General features: G+C 38.1%; 1 protein-coding gene across 1 annotated transcript in view; it reads right to left on the bottom strand.

Moving 5' to 3' along the window:
- Nucleotides 1-17,549, bottom strand: part of LOC6037085 (diencephalon/mesencephalon homeobox protein 1) — a 46,976-nt gene that overhangs the window by 9,978 nt on the left and 19,449 nt on the right. The window contains exons 3-4 of the mRNA XM_038255913.1: nucleotides 7,746-7,837; nucleotides 7,545-7,646 (exon numbers count right to left, since the gene is read on the bottom strand). Coding sequence (XP_038111841.1) covers nucleotides 7,545-7,646; nucleotides 7,746-7,837 — 194 coding nt within the window. The remainder of the gene's footprint in view (nucleotides 1-7,544; nucleotides 7,647-7,745; nucleotides 7,838-17,549) is intronic.

Genomic DNA, 17,549 nt, shown 5'->3' with positions numbered 1-17,549 from the left:
AGGCTTGGTTTGGTGTGTTGTTTGTACTTAGGCCGATGCAAATGTTTAAAAAGTTTTTGTCCCTCGGCCCTGGCTGTGGGGGGGCAAAATAAAAAATTAAATAACAAGCTAGTTGCCCTTGAATTTTCATTGAAATTTTGAAGTTTATTGTAAAATATGTTTTTGCCCCTGATTTTGGGCCAATTTTGAAGGGGGTGACAAAAACTTTAAAAAATATTTGTACCAGCCTTATGGCATGGAGATGACTCCTACACCTGGAATGACTTAACGGCCTAACAACAACCAAGGCCGAGACCGACGTTTTACTTCCTCATCCGATGGAAGGTTGCAGCAGATGGGAATCGAACCCAGAATCATCCGCTTACAAAGCGGACAGCGTAACCATTCGGCCACGATCCGGGGGTCGTTAATGTGGATGGTTTCATTTTTGATTTGGAAAATGGTTTGTATGGAGCGTGGACAATCGCCGAACCCCCTCCCCCCCCCACGTGGTTTATGGATAGTCCCATTGTTAACTATTAAAAATGTATTGTATAACGTTTATTTTGTGTTTTTGATCAAATAGGGTACTCTTACAGTTATTGCACCTTTGGATTTTCTGGACCACACTTTAGAAAATAATATTTCCATAAATTGATTGAAATTTTACAAATTACCGGTAGTACCATAATTGTTATTATGTATTAAGCATTTTGGAATACTGTTCGCTTAGGTATTATGAAAATTCGGCATGAAATTTGAAATTCAGTTTTTTTTTTAATTTTTTTGCTTATTGAATCAACCAACTCAAAAAATTCATGTTAAGGTTTTTTTTTGGAAAATTTTGCTTATTTGTCGAGCAACAGAAATTACGATATTACCGAATAAATATAATATGCTCATATATCGTGAGCTTTTCAAAGAATAATTTTTGTTATGTAGTTTAAACAGTTATCTAAACCCTTTTGTAGTCAAGATATTTTAAGTTTTAGCTAAGCCTGACTAAATTGGATGAACGTTGAAATGATACCATTAATATTTTAAAAAGGATTGTGTGAGAAGAATTTATTCAATTCAGTGAGTACTGTTACTAACATGGAAGGTTAAATACAAATAGAAGCCATCATTACACAATCTTATGTCGATTTATCGATTATTAGAAAAAAAGTGCTATAAAAACACGGTTAACCGAAGTCATTTATAAAGCTGAAAACATAAACCGAACCCTAAATTAAACCATAAAAAAGTCAATCAAATAATACTTCAAAATATGAACGGTGCCCAAAAAATGCAAACATATTTCAATAAAAATGTTTTCCAAGTGAACTGTTCTTGAAAAGTTATTAGTCATGGAAAACACTGGAACTGGTCACAGAAAAATTACCCCCTGCTCCACAACCGGAGTTTTGGGTTATTGTGTATCGAAGCACCAATAATTTTATTCATAGTTTATTATTTTTACTAACAGTTAAGCCATTAATTGATCCTTATCAGGGATGAAATAATCGCAAAAGAATCATTTTCGCTTGCGAACTTTCTTCACCCGCGAAAGAGAGAGTAGGCAAATCACGCAAACGATAATCGCTCCCGAAATTCTCCAAGAAATTCAATCTGCTGATAATTTTTTTGTGAATTTCCTTGGCAGCACCACTTCAAAATATTTATTGCACAAAATGTGACAGGTAATTTTTCGACGTGTGACGTTACACTTGCAAAAGTAGTAGTGAAAAAGATGTTCCGCAGAAAAATCGAGATGATGATTTTTTTAGATTCTTTTTACCGGTCTTTCGTGCGCGAGAGAGGAGAGCCTTGCTCTCTTCGGATTTTTTTTTTTCTCTTGATGAACGTCCGAAGATTTTCTTTTGATGATGATTATTCCATCGCTGATCCTTAGGGGAGAGTGGGGAGACTTGATCCCCGGGGAGACTTGATCCCAAGCCTGTATCTCGTCAGCATGTGGGTAAAACAATTAGCTTTGTTCTAGAAAGTTGTGCGAAATTGACTAAAACTCATTGTAGAAAACAAAGAAAAAAATTAAAAAATGTTTGGATTGAATTACACAAATTTTTCTAAGAAGTGCTGCAAAAAACTTCTAAGAGATCTTTTTTCTTTGTTTTGATAAGTATAGAAAACACTCAAAAATTATTCAAAAAAATATTTTTTATACATGAATTGTTTGATAAACATATCAACTCCAAAACCCTTACGCATTTGACGTTAAATTTATCGTCATACTATTTTTACAATCAATTGTTTAAAAAAGTGCGTTAAGGGAGACTTGATCCCTGCATTTTTACAGTCACTGGAATCAGCCTCAAGATTAAATAATTTGGCTGGGTTTTCGCACATAGTTTCCTTTAGTATAGTTGTACATAACTAACTGCAGTTTGAACCATTTTTCAAAAGTTTTGTAAACAAAAATTACCAGCTTTTGTAAACATGCTCAATTTTGGTCTAAAAAAGAAAATTTTAAGTTTTTAAATATTTCACATGCTAAACTTGTTATATTTTGAACACAAACGTACAGGTTTAATGTGAAATTGCTGTATCTTATAGAAAATTAAAAGTTTGGATGAATAAGAAACATTTTGCTTAAGATTTCTTCAAAATGTTGAAAGGGGGATCAAATTACCCCCAACATTTTGAAAATGCCGGTTTAAAATATTTTTTAAAAAAGCTTGGCATTATTCGAACAGTTTATCTGATGAAATACCCTTATCAGCCAAACATAGTTGAATGTTTAAGCTTTCAATTCATGCAAAAAGATCATAGTTTTGTGAGAAATTGACAGAGTTATGTGCGATACAAAAAAGGGGATCAAGTCTCCCCACTCTCCCCTATATTCAACTTGACCACTAAAGTCGCTGCTCTATCATGCTGGATCGCCGGGAAATTAGACGCTTGAATTGATCATAAGCAACCTGTTATGAAACTGCTCTAAACAAAATTCCATGAGATGCCAGTTTACTTGAGTGTCTGTTTTTAGGTCAAGGTGTTGAATTATCTCATTAAAACAGCTTTTCGTAACATTGCACCGGAATTACTGCTCAACGGTAAGAACGTACCAAAATAAACCTCTCCAGGGAAAACCAACTCCGACATCCCATCCGATGACGACGTCCTTGAGCCAGCAAACGTGAAATAATTCACGAATTATGCTCCAGCTCTCTACACACGAAAAACCTTCACCACGTGTGCGACTGCCCGCGTGTCTTCCCCATCCAAGAAGTCGGATGGAACACTCGGAAAATGGTAATTCCTTAATCTCGTTGCTGGTGGATGTATTTTTCGTAACGTTTTCTTCCCACTTGCTGGTCTCGTTCCATTTATGAAATTATGATTATTTACGCTGAAAATTGTGTTAAATTTTTCAAACCGACTTCCCCGCCGCTGCCGCTGCAAATGTTGGGAGCACTGCTCAAGAAATACATCAAAATTCAGCGCGCAGTCAAAAATCCATAAAACATGAGCCCCTCTCGGGAGAAAATTATGAAATGCTATATTCTTCCACCTTCAACTTTCGTGGGAGCTCACGGTTACTTCTCCACTTTTATTTTTTGGTGGTGAAACTCCTTGTTCTTGATTGGCATTTGAAATATTAATAGCGCCCCAGCAGCAGCCACTTTTTTCAACTCTGTTGAAGTAACACGTGTACTGAGTCAGAGGACGACAACGGTGCGGAACAATTCCCCGGACAATTCCATTTACGGTGGTGTCAAGTTACAAATTGCGATTGCACCCGACTTTGGCACACTTGCCGGGCTCAGTCGGGGAAAAGCGTTATTACGATTAGATAGGCCCCGGGACAAGGGAAATAAAATGGAACAAGGGTTTGATGTAGGGCAGTGTTTTAAAATTGAATTAGACGTTTGCCTGGATGGGTTACGTGGGGTTTGTAACGATTTTCAGGCAGATTGTTTTTTGAAATTCAATACTTTTTCTGGACTTATCAGATTAGATGTAATAAGGCCTATGAAAAATGTGTTCTAAAGTAAACAAACAAGAGAGCAATTTTGTGATCTAATTTTGTTTAACAAAAAAAAAACATGTTACAATTATTGATTTTTTATTGCTTTTTTATTCATGTTTGAAATGCAAAAAAATAAAAAGAAAATCTAGTTTTTTTTATTCAACAAAAGGCAACCCCTATATAAAACAACGGGCTCGTTTCGTCTAAATTCAATTTTCAACCAAACTAACCCATAAGGTTCAAATCGAGTTGACCTATTAAGAGCCAAAACTCGATAAGTGGAAAAGATGTGCCGTGTCGTCACACACACACACACATCCAACCTTTCACCGCACAAATTCGCCAACTTTTTCCAATTTTCCCCACCCAATCGTGGACGGGGACGGGGGTCCATTTGCCGTTGCTTTCGCTTCAGGCCATCGGGACGACACGAGCTAACGACAAAGTTGGTGACGTCCACGGCGCAGAAAAGGCGAAACTCGAATGAAAAAGTTGGCCGCCGGTGGACGTCCAAGTTGGTGGAGTTCCTCCCACGGCCCCTTTCAAGAGTTTTCCACCGTCGAGGCCACTGAATTGATTCGCCACGGTGGACGACGATGGCCGTCCGACCCTAATCTAACCTCGATAGCGTTCAAACTTGCATAACCTTGTCATCGTCACATTATCGGATTAGAGGATTTGGACGTTATTAAATTTGGTTCCCCTCCGGTGTTCCGGACATGTGTTCTGGACCAGGGGGGCGACATCTGTATCTCAACACAGGCAATTGCAGCGCAGCCATCATCAATTATCAATTTCGGCTCCACAGCCGTCAACTTCGGCACCGAAACAAAAGACCTGTCATTAACGACACCAACACAAAGCCAATTTGGGAACCAAAACAAACGTGATTTGATTTCGCTCGAGGAAGGTTAAGTGTGATTATTTCTGCTAATGAAATAGTGTTTTAACAGTTTGAACTGATTTTTCTTTGAACTTTTCAATGTCTCACAAAAAAACCGGCGGCGAAGTAAGCTGCGATGGAAAATGTACGTTGTGTTTGATTATTGCAACCATAGAAATGGTGCATTTATTTCCTGGTGTCTTATTCGGAATGTTCGTTTTTTTTTCTAGAGCTGCAAATTGAAGACGACCCGGAAAAGTTGCTACGCAGTTACTAAGAACGGAAAGCTCACGAAGTGGACAACAAACAGGAGGAACTTTCACCGGGATCTCACGTGCGCCGGATTGAGCTGGCCAAAGTCACACACTAGGGCAATGTGCGTTAACCACGTCGATGGTACAAGAAACGTCCACTTCGGACGAAGACGACCTGGATCGAACCGGGAACTTTGAGAAGCGCCGCCAGCGACAGCAAACCATCGGCATCGACAAGCATCGGCCAAAGTGCATAACTAATAAAATCTCATCCGGCATGATTCGGAGTTGCTTGAAAAGCAACGTTTTTTAAGTTAATTAATGACAGTAAAATAAGAAAACTAAGCATTTAATAGCTGGGTGTTTAATAACAAAGTTATAACGAAAATAAAACAGAACTTAAAGTCCTTCGAAGATGATCAGCTTGGTCAGTTGGGGTCGGTTGCTGGGCTTGAATTTGATCATTGCAGGGACGTAGCTGCCGATCCGTGTGTGCAAATATTCGGTAACGACAACGAGCACTGCATGGTCCCGGCAACTCTGATGATCGGATAAATCATCGAAAGTCGAAGCTAGTAAAGTCGACTGCGACACCATTTCTTCGTACAACTCTTCGATATCAGCGTTGTGTTTGTGATTTGTCAACTCCTGGAAGAAAAGTTGTTTAAAGTTAGTTATTCGAACTTAGTTAGTTAGCTTCGAACAAATTCGATCACGCTTAAAGTTGACCGCTGATAGGACGTTTGGATGATAGTTTTCGGCCGCGAGGATAGCTTCAAACCACTGAGCTTGGCGAATTTCGTCAACAGGGAACCAATGTTGCGTGATTCCTACGGGAATTTGGTGAAAATCCGTGGTACAGAACGGTACGATGCACTTCATTGTAGCTAAAAACGACCGAACAATCAATCTAAACAACGAGTCGAAAAAGCAAGGAAGATTTGTTTTTGTTTTCGAGCGCAACGTGTCTGCGTATGTGCGCGTGTGTGTGTTAACACAGTGTGCGTTGTCAAATCAATCTCTGCCTCCAAGATGGCCGCCGGTTAGCATCCCCCTGGTTTTAACAGTTTGAACTGATTTTTCTTTGAACTTTTCAATGTCTCACAAAAAAACCGGCGGCGAAGTAAGCTGCGATGGAAAATGTACGTTGTGTTTGATTATTGCAACCATAGAAATGGTGCATTTATTTCCTGGTGTCTTATTCGGAATGTTCGTTTTTTTCTAGAGCTGCAAATTGAAGACGACCTGGAAAAGTTGCTACGCAGTTACTAAGAACGGAAAGCTCACGAAGTGGACAACAAACAGGAGGAACTTTCACCGGGATCTCACGTGCGCCGGATTGAGCTGGCCAAAGTCACACACTAGGGCAATGTGCGTTAACCACGTCGATGGTACAAGAAACGTCCACTTCGGACGAAGACGACCTGGATCGAACCGGGAACTTTGAGAAGCGCCGCCAGCGACAGCAAACCATCGGCATCGACAAGCATCGGCCAAAGTGCATAACTAATAAAATCTCATCCGGCATGATTCGGAGTTGCTTGAAAAGCAACGTTTTTTAAGTTAATTAATGACAGTAAAATAAGAAAACTAAGCATTTAATAGCTGGGTGTTTAATAACAAAGTTACAACGAAAATAAAACAGAACTTAAAGTCCTTCGAAGATGATCAGCTTGGTCAGTTGGGGTCGGTTGCTGGGCTTGAATTTGATCATTGCAGGGACGTAGCTGCCGATCCGTGTGTGCAAATATTCGGTAACGACAACGAGCACTGCATGGTCCCGGCAACTCTGATGATCGGATAAATCATCGAAAGTCGAAGCTAGTAAAGTCGACTGCGACACCATTTCTTCGTACAACTCTTCGATATCAGCGTTGTGTTTGTGATTTGTCAACTCCTGGAAGAAAAGTTGTTTAAAGTTAGTTATTCGAACTTAGTTAGTTAGCTTCGAACAAATTCGATCACGCTTAAAGTTGACCGCTGATAGGACGTTTGGATGATAGTTTTCGGCCGCGAGGATAGCTTCAAACCACTGAGCTTGGCGAATTTCGTCAACAGGGAACCAATGTTGCGTGATTCCTACGGGAATTTGGTGAAAATCCGTGGTACAGAACGGTACGATGCACTTCATTGTAGCTAAAAACGACCGAACAATCAATCTAAACAACGAGTCGAAAAAGCAAGGAAGATTTGTTTTTGTTTTCGAGCGCAACGTGTCTGCGTATGTGCGCGTGTGTGTGTTAACACAGTGTGCGTTGTCAAATCAATCTCTGCCTCCAAGATGGCCGCCGGTTAGCATCCCCCTGGTTCTGGACATAACGTTACATGGTGGAAGTGTGTTTTTTTCCCCCCAGCTGTTCTTCCTCCTTCGGGACTTAGTGACTAGTTTTGACTGTTTCTTCTTCCCAGGTGCTTCCAGCACAGGTTGATTCAATTTTGGCGCTGACTCGACTCTTACCTGGACGCGGGCCTCGGTGAGGTTGATTTTCATGGCCAGATCTTCGCGGGTGAACACGTCCGGGTAGTGGGTTTGGGCGAAGGCCGTTTCCAGCTCCTCCAGCTGTTGGTGAAAATGAAGGAAATAAAGGGTAAGAAAATCGGATTTCGGTTTCAAGCATTTCGCTGATTTTTTTTTGTGTGAGGAAAAAGGAGGTTTTACCTGCTGCAGGGTGAAGGTGGTTCTGTTTCTTCGCTGTTTCCGTCGCACGAAGCTTTCGTCGTGGATCGCGGGGTGGTACGAGTAGCTAGTGTCTGGGGAGTAGAATAAAGTAGGAAGAATTAGTTAAAATCAATGCTTTGAATTGTAACTGTTCATATGTGTTTTTTAAATGACAAATACGCAATTCCGAACTAAATTATCAAACAAAAAGTTTATAATTCATGTGATTCATTAAAAGGGCAGGTTATTTTCCACGGCAAAAATATTGAAATTTGCCAATTCGTCGACATCGTGCTAATTTGTCATACGTGCGTTTTGTGCAGCTCACAATGCCTCACCTTTTGACCTTCACAGATCTCCAAAATTCGATTTCAATCCTCAAAAAAACTCCGTACATTTTTGTCACTTTACATATGAAAGTAGTTTTAATCTTGTCGTGCTATATTGTCACTCCTTGAAAACTGATGTGAGTGTGACTACTGGACAAAGAGATTTCAGGTCAGAACGCGTTTGACGCACGGACAAGTTAGACTACCGTAAACATTCGTAATTATAACTCGGGACTCTAGCAACCAACTTCAACCAAACTTCGGGACAATGCACAAAATGATCAACCAAACAAAACGTGTTTCTTTTTTATTGCTTAAGTTGCGTGCTCTAGTCTTTGTTTACTCAAGGTCAAACATTACAACGCGTTTTTCTCGGAACGCCGACATGGCGGGTGCGACAAGATAGTACGACGACGTCGAATTACAAAACATTGAAATTTCACGACAATTTCACGGCTCTTTAAAATTTGCCTAAAATAAATGCAAAAATGTTTTATTTTAGAAAAAAAACTGTACACGGAAGTCACATATAATATAGCTCAAGATACAAAATATGTACAACATTTTATAAATGTAAAATTTATGAAGTTTAACTGAGTACTGAAATTTGTAAAGAAAATAGTCTTAGTTGCTTTTTATTTCTATCAATGATGTTTCAAAAGACGTGCTATCACAAATATATTCAGCAGTTCCTTATTAAAGTAAAAAAAATGCTTCTATTTGGCTCAAAATTGGATTTCCTGGCCGAAGTAATAAGACCCGATATTTTTTGTTTGGCCATGATGGTGACCAACGCCGTGTTAGGGTAGTCCGAAAAATGGCAATTTTCGTCGATTTTCACAAAAACCAAAACATCATACCTCGCTCCATTTTAACTGATTTTAGCTATCTTGGGCGCAAATCAAAGATGATAAGTTTGACTTTTACGTAAAAATAATCTGGAGTTTCAAAATTCTAGCGTAACATTTGAAAAGGTCTTTTGAAAACTTCAAATGCCGTTTTGATGGTGTCTGGACCGGGTGCGGGACATTTCGCTGAAAGTCGTTTCGCCGAATTAACAAAATTTCGTACAAAGCAATGTAAAATGCACACATACTTTATTAATGGAAATATAAAGAAACTACAGATATTTTTTGAAGTTTTATTGTCACTTTTTTTTGTACAAAAATTTAAGGTTTCAAAAGTGCTTTAAACTTTAAATTCACATTTTGAGTAATTGGGTCCTAAAATGAAGCTTAGATTGCTGATATTATTGTTCACAGCGATAAAACTTATTTTTCTGAGTACAATGACCCTTTGTACGACGACCATAAAGAGCTTAAAATGGATTTTAAAATCAATTTTGAAAAATTTACCTCGCGGTCCTTCTTGACCGAAAAGCTCCTACTTGACAGGTCGTTCCAAGGGGACCATAGTTGATCCATCGAAAAAATGTTGTCTTGTCAAAAAAAATTTTGCATTAAAATGAAAAAAAATGATCAGAAATGGTTTTTAAACGTGTTTTTTACCGTTGTACATAAAAATTGGCATAGGGCTTTAGTACCCAATTCTTGTTTTTTTTTTTGCATTCTTTGGTTTTTCAAAGCCACTTATTTGTTTTATTTTTTTAAGTTTTTGCATTCTTTTAAACATCTGCAGATCTGTTTAAATTTTCATCATATAATTTGGAATAATTTCTTTGGTTTTTTGCTATCTTTGTTTTTCATGTAATATGTATAATTTGTTGAGTGTTTGCATTCTTTCAAACATGAGCAGTTCTTTAAATTTTCAGCATAAAATTTTCAAGAATTTTTGTTTGTTTTGCATTTTTTTTTTGTTTTTTTGCGTAAGTTGTATAATTTCTGTGAGTTTTTGCATTCTTTCAAACATGAGCAATTCTTAAAATTTTCAGCATATAATTTTGAATATTTTTTGTAGGTTTTGCATTCTTTGATTTTTAAAGCTACTTATTTGTGCCATTTCTGTGAGTTTTTTGCATTTTAAACATCAGCAGATCTTTTAAATTTTCATCATATAATTTTATTATAAATTTTTTGCTATCTTTGTTTTTCTTACAAGTTGTATAATTTCTGTTAGTTTTTGCATTCTTTCAAACATGAGCAGTTCTTTAAATTTTCAGTATATATTTGTTTTATTTTTGTGAGTTTGTGCATTCGTCACTTGAAAATTAATAGAACCTCTTATGTTTTATAGAATTGCAAACCCACAGAATCAATAAAGATTATTCGCTTTAAAAAAATTACTAAGAATGCAAAATTCACAGAATTTATTAAAAATTATGGGACGAAAATTAAAAGAAATGCTCTTGTTTAAAACACGAAAATAAGAAGAAATGCTCTTGTTTAAAACAAGAGCATTTCTTTTAATTTTTGTCATATTATTTTTAATAAATTCTGTGATTTTATGCATTCTTTTTTTTAAAGTGAATAATCTTTATTGATTCTGCTGGCTTGAATTTTCAAAAAAATATTTTTTTAGTTAATGAATGGAAAATGATCCTAAGAGTCATACGAAAATTATAGGCTAGAAAATTTTGATTTTTGGGTCATATATGACCCATCAGGCCGAAAACGAAAAAAACGAAACTATTGGCACTACGCCCCCCGGGGCATGGCCTTCCTCTAACGTGGGATTTCTGCTCCAGCGCCTCTGACGAGACAGGAGAAACCGGGACCGACGTTTTACTTCACCATCCGATAGAAGCTCAGTGGATAAGGCGGGAATCGAACCCGCGTCTCATAGCATCATCGGGATCGGCAGCCGAAGCCACTACCCCTGCGCCACGAGACCCATCAGGCCTTAAAGGGTTAAAACATAAGAGGTTCTATTAATCTTCAAGTGACGAACAACATTATGAAGGTTAAAGTTACATTAATCAAATAAACAACAAAAAAAAATCAGCATTTAATTTTAAATTATTTCGGTGATTTTTTTGCATTTTTCGTTATGTAAAGAAAATAATTTATATTATTTCTGTGAGTTTATGAATTCTCTCAAATATGATCAGTTCTTCTTTTATTCACCTTCTAATTTTGTTGGTTTATGCATTTTTTTCAATTTTCAAAGCAAATTATTTGAATTATTTCTGTAAGTTTCTGCATTATTTCAAATAGAAGCAGTTCAAAAGCAGTTATTTACTTTTTTATATAAAAGATATAATTTTATTATATTATTATCTTGCCGCTCTTTGATACGAATGATATGGATTTTTATACCCCCTCGATTTTTTTATAGTTTTTTGTTATGAAGTGTAACACAACACAGCCTTCGATCCTCCCCCCTCCCTTCCCTTCCCTCAACTGCGTTACTTAATAAAAGAACGCTCTCATACATGTTTGTTTGAACGAGTGACAAGATAGCAATGCTGCGAAGAATCACCATAAATCATACAAAAAATATGTTTTTCGGCGAAACGTCCTTTCGGCGAAACGACATTCGGCGAAATGTACCAGATCCGATTCATTAACAGGATTCCAAGATATGATTTAAAAAAGATGTTTTCGACGTGCCGCGTGGAAAATAAGAAATGACGAATACGGGAAAAATCAACTTTTATCCATGTTTGGGTATCAAAAGTTGCGTATTTCAATTACGAAAATGTGGTGCATGTACATGTATTTGCTTGGTAAAGATTTTAAAATGTAAAAGAACAGTCAAATCAAGTTTAAAAAAATGATAAGTTGATAAAAAGTTGTTTAATTCTTTATGTTGCCTAATAAGATCAAACAAAATTTGTTTTGTTCTAGGGTTCTCTTAAAAACTCAGGATTCATTGCTACCTATAAATAACACAAACTGAAGAACTAATATGGTTCCTTTTCCTTCATCATGATTAATGAAATTAGTTGATGTGTGTATTTCAAGCTACAACTCGATAGCTGTTGAAAATATGAAGCTATGAAAGCTGTGATAATTTTTGAAAATGTGAAGCTTTTTTAATTTAATCTGCAAAATAAACATATACTATGCTGTGTATAGTACAAAATAACAGCTCGATTCACAATCTGAAAATGATAATTTCTATCGATTTTCCCTCGCAACCTTCCAGCCTAGTCAGTCGAATGTTGACCCACTCAAGGGTAACCACATCCGATCTACCATACTAGTAGCAACATTTCGACAGCAACATACCTACTCTCACTCAACATCTGACTCTTCCTGTCTGTAGTACCAGTGTGTTCAAACCGTACCTCGAAACGCATCGGCATCGGCAGCCGTAATTAGATTTCGTTATTTCTGCGTCTAATTGAACTGGAAATGTACGTTCGACTATCGTGCTGCTATTCGACGAGCTTCAACATTCTCTTTCAACCTCTCCGGCCGGACCCCGGATACTGTGTACTGCTGACAGGTTTACTTCATTGATCCGAGTTAAACGAATAATTCGATGAACATGAATTTCGCTTGCGGTGAGAATGATGACTTTTGAACTTGCCTTGCCTATCTCTGCAACGGTGAAAGTGGGCTGATTGGAGAGTGCTTCCTTCCACCGCCGGCCGAGAGAAAGAGGATCCCAAATTTCGGTTAGCAGTAATTCGATTACCAGCTTTTATCTGCCGCCTTTCGGCTCGACTTCGACGAACGGAACTCCTTGCGGAGAAATCCAATACCAAAGTGCCAAAAGACCCCGAAGGAGCCTGCCAGCAGCCAGCAGCCGGCCTAATGGGCTCATAAACGATGATAATTCCTTGGCACGTTAAAGTTTTTCCCCAGGAACCTGCTCCTTGCTTCTGCTGGGCCGACGTACGACGACTTTCGGCAACACGACCGAGCGAAGAGCGAAGTTGGCCCAAATCTGATGGGAATTGGAAGATCTCGAATTTCCGGACCAGCCCGAAAACCCCTGGCATCACCGGATTCTGATGCTGATGCTGATTTTGACGGCAAAGTGCCCCTGCATCATGTCCCTCTCCCAACGACACGATATCAGATTCAAGCGGACAAATCGAAACAACGTATTATACATACAGCGAAAACATTTCCCGAAAATTGAATTATCTTCAACCGGCGGCTTTCAACGTGTGCGCGCCCGCTTTCCCGGACCGGAGGGGGGTCAATCCTCATCTCGCGGAACCCCGACTGACGGCGAGGGATTAAAAGAGATTAGCTAACTAGTGTAGGAACGGACGGACAGAAGTGTGCTCTGATGATGTGTGTTCGCCAAAAGTTAACTTTTCCGGCGATTTTCACGGCGGACAGTGTTTTGAAAGGGACATGGCCAGGTTCGCTTACGAGGGTAGAGATCAGATCGTGGAAGGACGCAACTTCTAATTGATTTAGCTTGTTAATCAAATATAGAAACATAATTTAGCTGAAAAGTGATACTGTTTGAAAGGTGGTGGAAGTTCAGTGACGAAAAAATGATTCATTGCACTTTTACCGCTCTCGACGGTGCCTTCTATATCGACAACGAGAGAGTCCACTGTAAATGCTCTCTGATAAACACTGTCATTGGCAATACAGTCGACTCTACGGTTATCGATTTCTGATTTTCCAATACCGTAAACCGGGGTGACTTTGATAGGATTTCAATTTATTTTTGAAATATTTTCCAACTGGTAAGGTTTTTCTCAAGATTATTATTTTTAAAACATGTACTGGGGTAGTCCATGCACTATTTTTGAAAAAAAGTTTTTTCAGTAGAGTTTAGAAAAATAGTTACGTTAAAAATTCTTAGTTTAAATTCCGGGGTGACTGTGATAGTTATAATTTTTCTTGTAAAAACCAGATTTAAGGTGTTCAAATGTCATTTTCAAATCAAATGTACCATCACTAAGGTTGCTGATATTGTTTTTAAGAAAAAAAAATATTGTTTATATTTAGTTATTTAAGTTTAGAAGCATTTTAACAAAATACATTTAAATTTTAGGTAAAATTGTAAAATTGTCGAAATTTATCCTGAAATTCATTAAAACTGGTTTTGATTACATTTTTTTAATTAATATTGCATTTTAAACTGATTTCGAAGCACGAATCACAAGTTTTCACATTTTACATTAAATTTGTTTTACTAACATTGCCTATAAATTTGGAGATTTTTTTTAAATTGTGTTTCAAAAACATATATTATTTATTATTTACAACCTTATTTTGCCTTCTCTTAGTGGAAAATTGTCCAAAGAATCCAAAAAATGCATTCCGTTTTCCGATTCAAAATCATGTTCATTGAGAAAATCATGACACTTTCTGAAGTATGAAATAATGTCTTTCACCAACTTTTCCTTTACTATTATAGTTAACTAACCTTTTTAAAATTTTCAAAATTTTATCAAAAGTTTTTCTTAAGGCACTTTGAACACTCCTCTACTACGGTCAGTTTGATTTCAAACCGTTGCGTACGTATTTAATTTGTACTCTTCATTTTGCGGAAAAATCTGAAACCTATCAAAGTCACCCTGGCTATTAAAGTCACCCCGTTTTACGGTAATCCTTACTGTTACGATTGATTCTTCAGTCTCTTCAAACGGCATACTTAGATTATTACGTTATATGTTCTGATACCTCCCTCCCTTAACGGTCCCTTCGATATCGACACAGAGAGGGTCCACGGTATATCAATCCACTTGCATTTTTGATGGTTTGATTATAAAGTGAATAGTGACATAAGCAAAATAAACAGACCCTCTCTATGTCGATATCGAAGGGACCGTTAAGGAGGGAGGTATCTCACTAAAGTTTCACCCTAGTAGCCTTTATTTTCTAATGCCATTATTTGAGCAACTAATGGCCCATTTTTCAATGATAATAAAAAATCGTTCGGGAAATTTTCTGATCTTTTCGAAAAAATATTTTGGAAATTTAGAAATCAAGGCAAACATTTCCATAAAATTTTGGCAACCGTCCAGACATAAAGGCTATTAAAATATTCAAATACCTGTTTGTTGGGAACGGACTTTCTGATCGAATTGGTGTCTTCCGCAAAGTTTAAAATATCACCTCGGATAGTCGAACCACGAAAAAAAATGTTTTTCGTCGTTCAATTGTTCATTCCCGAGCTGAAGTATGACTCCTAAACTACGCTAAAGTGATTTAATTTTTTTAATCCAAGATGGCGGCCAATATGGCAGTGACGAAATATAGGAAAATTTTATTTATTTTGTATTTTGTTATTTAGATTTGACATTTTTTTTGTTTGTGATTCGGTTATCAAAAGACCCATACAAATCTTCGGATAATCGAATTTCAGATAATCGAAAATTCGGACAATCGAGGCTTCGGATAATCTAATCTGGACTGTATTGCTAAGCTATCCACTTTAACAACCCCCGTGTCTTTTGTGGTCTCTGTTGCAAGGTTCTGCTCATCAAGACTAACATTTCAAAAGGGCCAAATATTCAATATTACGCCCTTTTAAAATGTTTGTCTTGGTTTAAATTCTTTTCAAATATTTTTTTCGAAGAGATATTTTTTAATATTTTTCACGAATGTTTCATATTTTAACATTGTAAATCGGACCACTAGTTGCTGAGATATCGACGTTAGAATATGGTGGGTTGTTTGGGTGAGAATTGGAAAACATCAATTGTCCTGTTTTTAACCTTTGCATGGCAATATCTCAGCAACTAAGGGTCGTACTATTAACAAAGTTCAAAAAGCAAAATATATATTCCAAAATATTTTTTTCAAAAGTGGGCAAACATGTGCAATAATTTAAAAATGAAAAAGTGGAACTTTGTTCAAAATAGTAACCTAAAATGGCCTTAACTTGAAAACGGTGCATTTTATCAAAATTTCACTAAAGTACTTTTTGATTGCAAATTAGATTCTCAACAAAAATCAGTATTGATTCAAAATTCATAACTCGTTCAAAGATTTTTTGCACAACCTGGAAATTTCTGAAAAGTTGGCATTTTATGTCCCCTAAAACATATCAAAAAATAATTTGATTCATTTCGGTTTTATTTGTGAATAATCAAGATACAATAAGTTCTTTTGAGGTACATTACAGAGTTTTGGAGTTCCTTTCAGCTGTGTGTTACATCATAATCCATTTTTGAAACATTTATTGCTTGTAAATAAAGGTCACCAAGAGTAAGAAAAACTAAGAAAAAAACTTACTAAAATTGCATGGGAAAGGGGATAGAAATAGAGAAAGCATAAGACTAGATCAAAGTTTTTCACCCTTATAGATGTGCTTGATCATCAGCTCCCCAAGGGCCAGGAATTGCTCCGCCTTGTTACGGCAGGTCCGAAACCGCGTCATCATCACCCCTGCGAAAGCAAAGAAATCTGGCAGGGTAAAGAGATCTTCCCCGGTGACTTCTTGCTGGGCCGCATTGCCGCTACCGGCAGCGACCACGCTGGCGAACGATCGCCCCCATCCAGGAGGGAACGCTGAGTTGTCCGCTGGAACCGTACGATGACCAGCTGCCGACACGGTTACACTCGTTCTTCGCTGAGGAGGGTGGGACGCTGCTGCTTTCTTCTTCCTCTTTTTCTGCTCCACGAGGTAGTTTTTCGATGCGCTGCATCCACGGTAGTTGCTGGTATGGTTACCTCCACAGTTGGCGCACTTTGCTCTGCCTTGTCCCCCAAGTCCGCCTTTCACGACAGTGCACACGCCTCAGAGAGGTGTGATTCACCGCACTTCAGTAGAACCGCCAGTTTACCGAAAAACCGTCTAACGCTTTAGTTCGCCAGGTCTTGAATTTTGACGGTGCCGCGGTCGAAGTACAACAGGTAGAAGGTGTGTGTACCTGAGACTGGTGTCTTCCGCGAGAGGACTTTTATGTCACGCGGCGTTATTCCAGCACCCGAGAGGTCCTTCTTGAGGTTGGAGATCGGGCGGTCTTGGTACCCCTGCAAGACGACTTTAACAGCTGTCTTCTGCACGGGGTCGAATGTGTAAAACTTGAAGTTTTGACGCTTCAATTTCTCCACAACCAGGTCGAAATTCTTTTCGTCAAATGTGTAAACTTGCACTGACGACTTACCAATTTTCAGACAATATCCGAGGCAACTCGTCAATATCGTCCGCCAACGTGTTGAATGTTGGCGGATGTTGAGTGCCGCTGGTCGTGGCACCAGAAGTACCTGAACGGGTTCGCACTGGTGATCTCGGAACATATCCGGGATGTAGATACTTTTTGTCGATTCCACCTGCGCTCACGCTCCCCTGCGCAATGGCGGCCGACACGGCATTGATTTGTTTACCTTTTTGCACACGGTCGGTAGACGAACTTCGTGGGTTTTTCGAGGCCGCACTCGAACTGCCACGCCACGGCCGGCCTTTGGCATGCTGGAGAAGCAAACTCGCGGGTGATCACAATCAATTATAAATAAAAAGCGATAAAAAACGACTTCTTAACCTTAACTGATTTGGCTTAAAATTGTCACAGATACTTATTTTTGCCGAAGAAATCGAATGTCGATTTTTATTATTGTCACCCTAGTGGTGAGTCAACCAAAGCCTCTTTTACGATTGCTAAATATTTTTCAGGAAAAATAGTCACAAGTTAAAAAAAACTTATTTTTTT

The sequence above is a fragment of the Culex quinquefasciatus genome, chromosome 2, assembly GCF_015732765.1.
Source record: "Culex quinquefasciatus strain JHB chromosome 2, VPISU_Cqui_1.0_pri_paternal, whole genome shotgun sequence".
NCBI lineage: Eukaryota > Metazoa > Arthropoda > Insecta > Diptera > Culicidae > Culex > Culex quinquefasciatus.
This window is presented reverse-complemented; position numbering and strand designations above follow the sequence as displayed.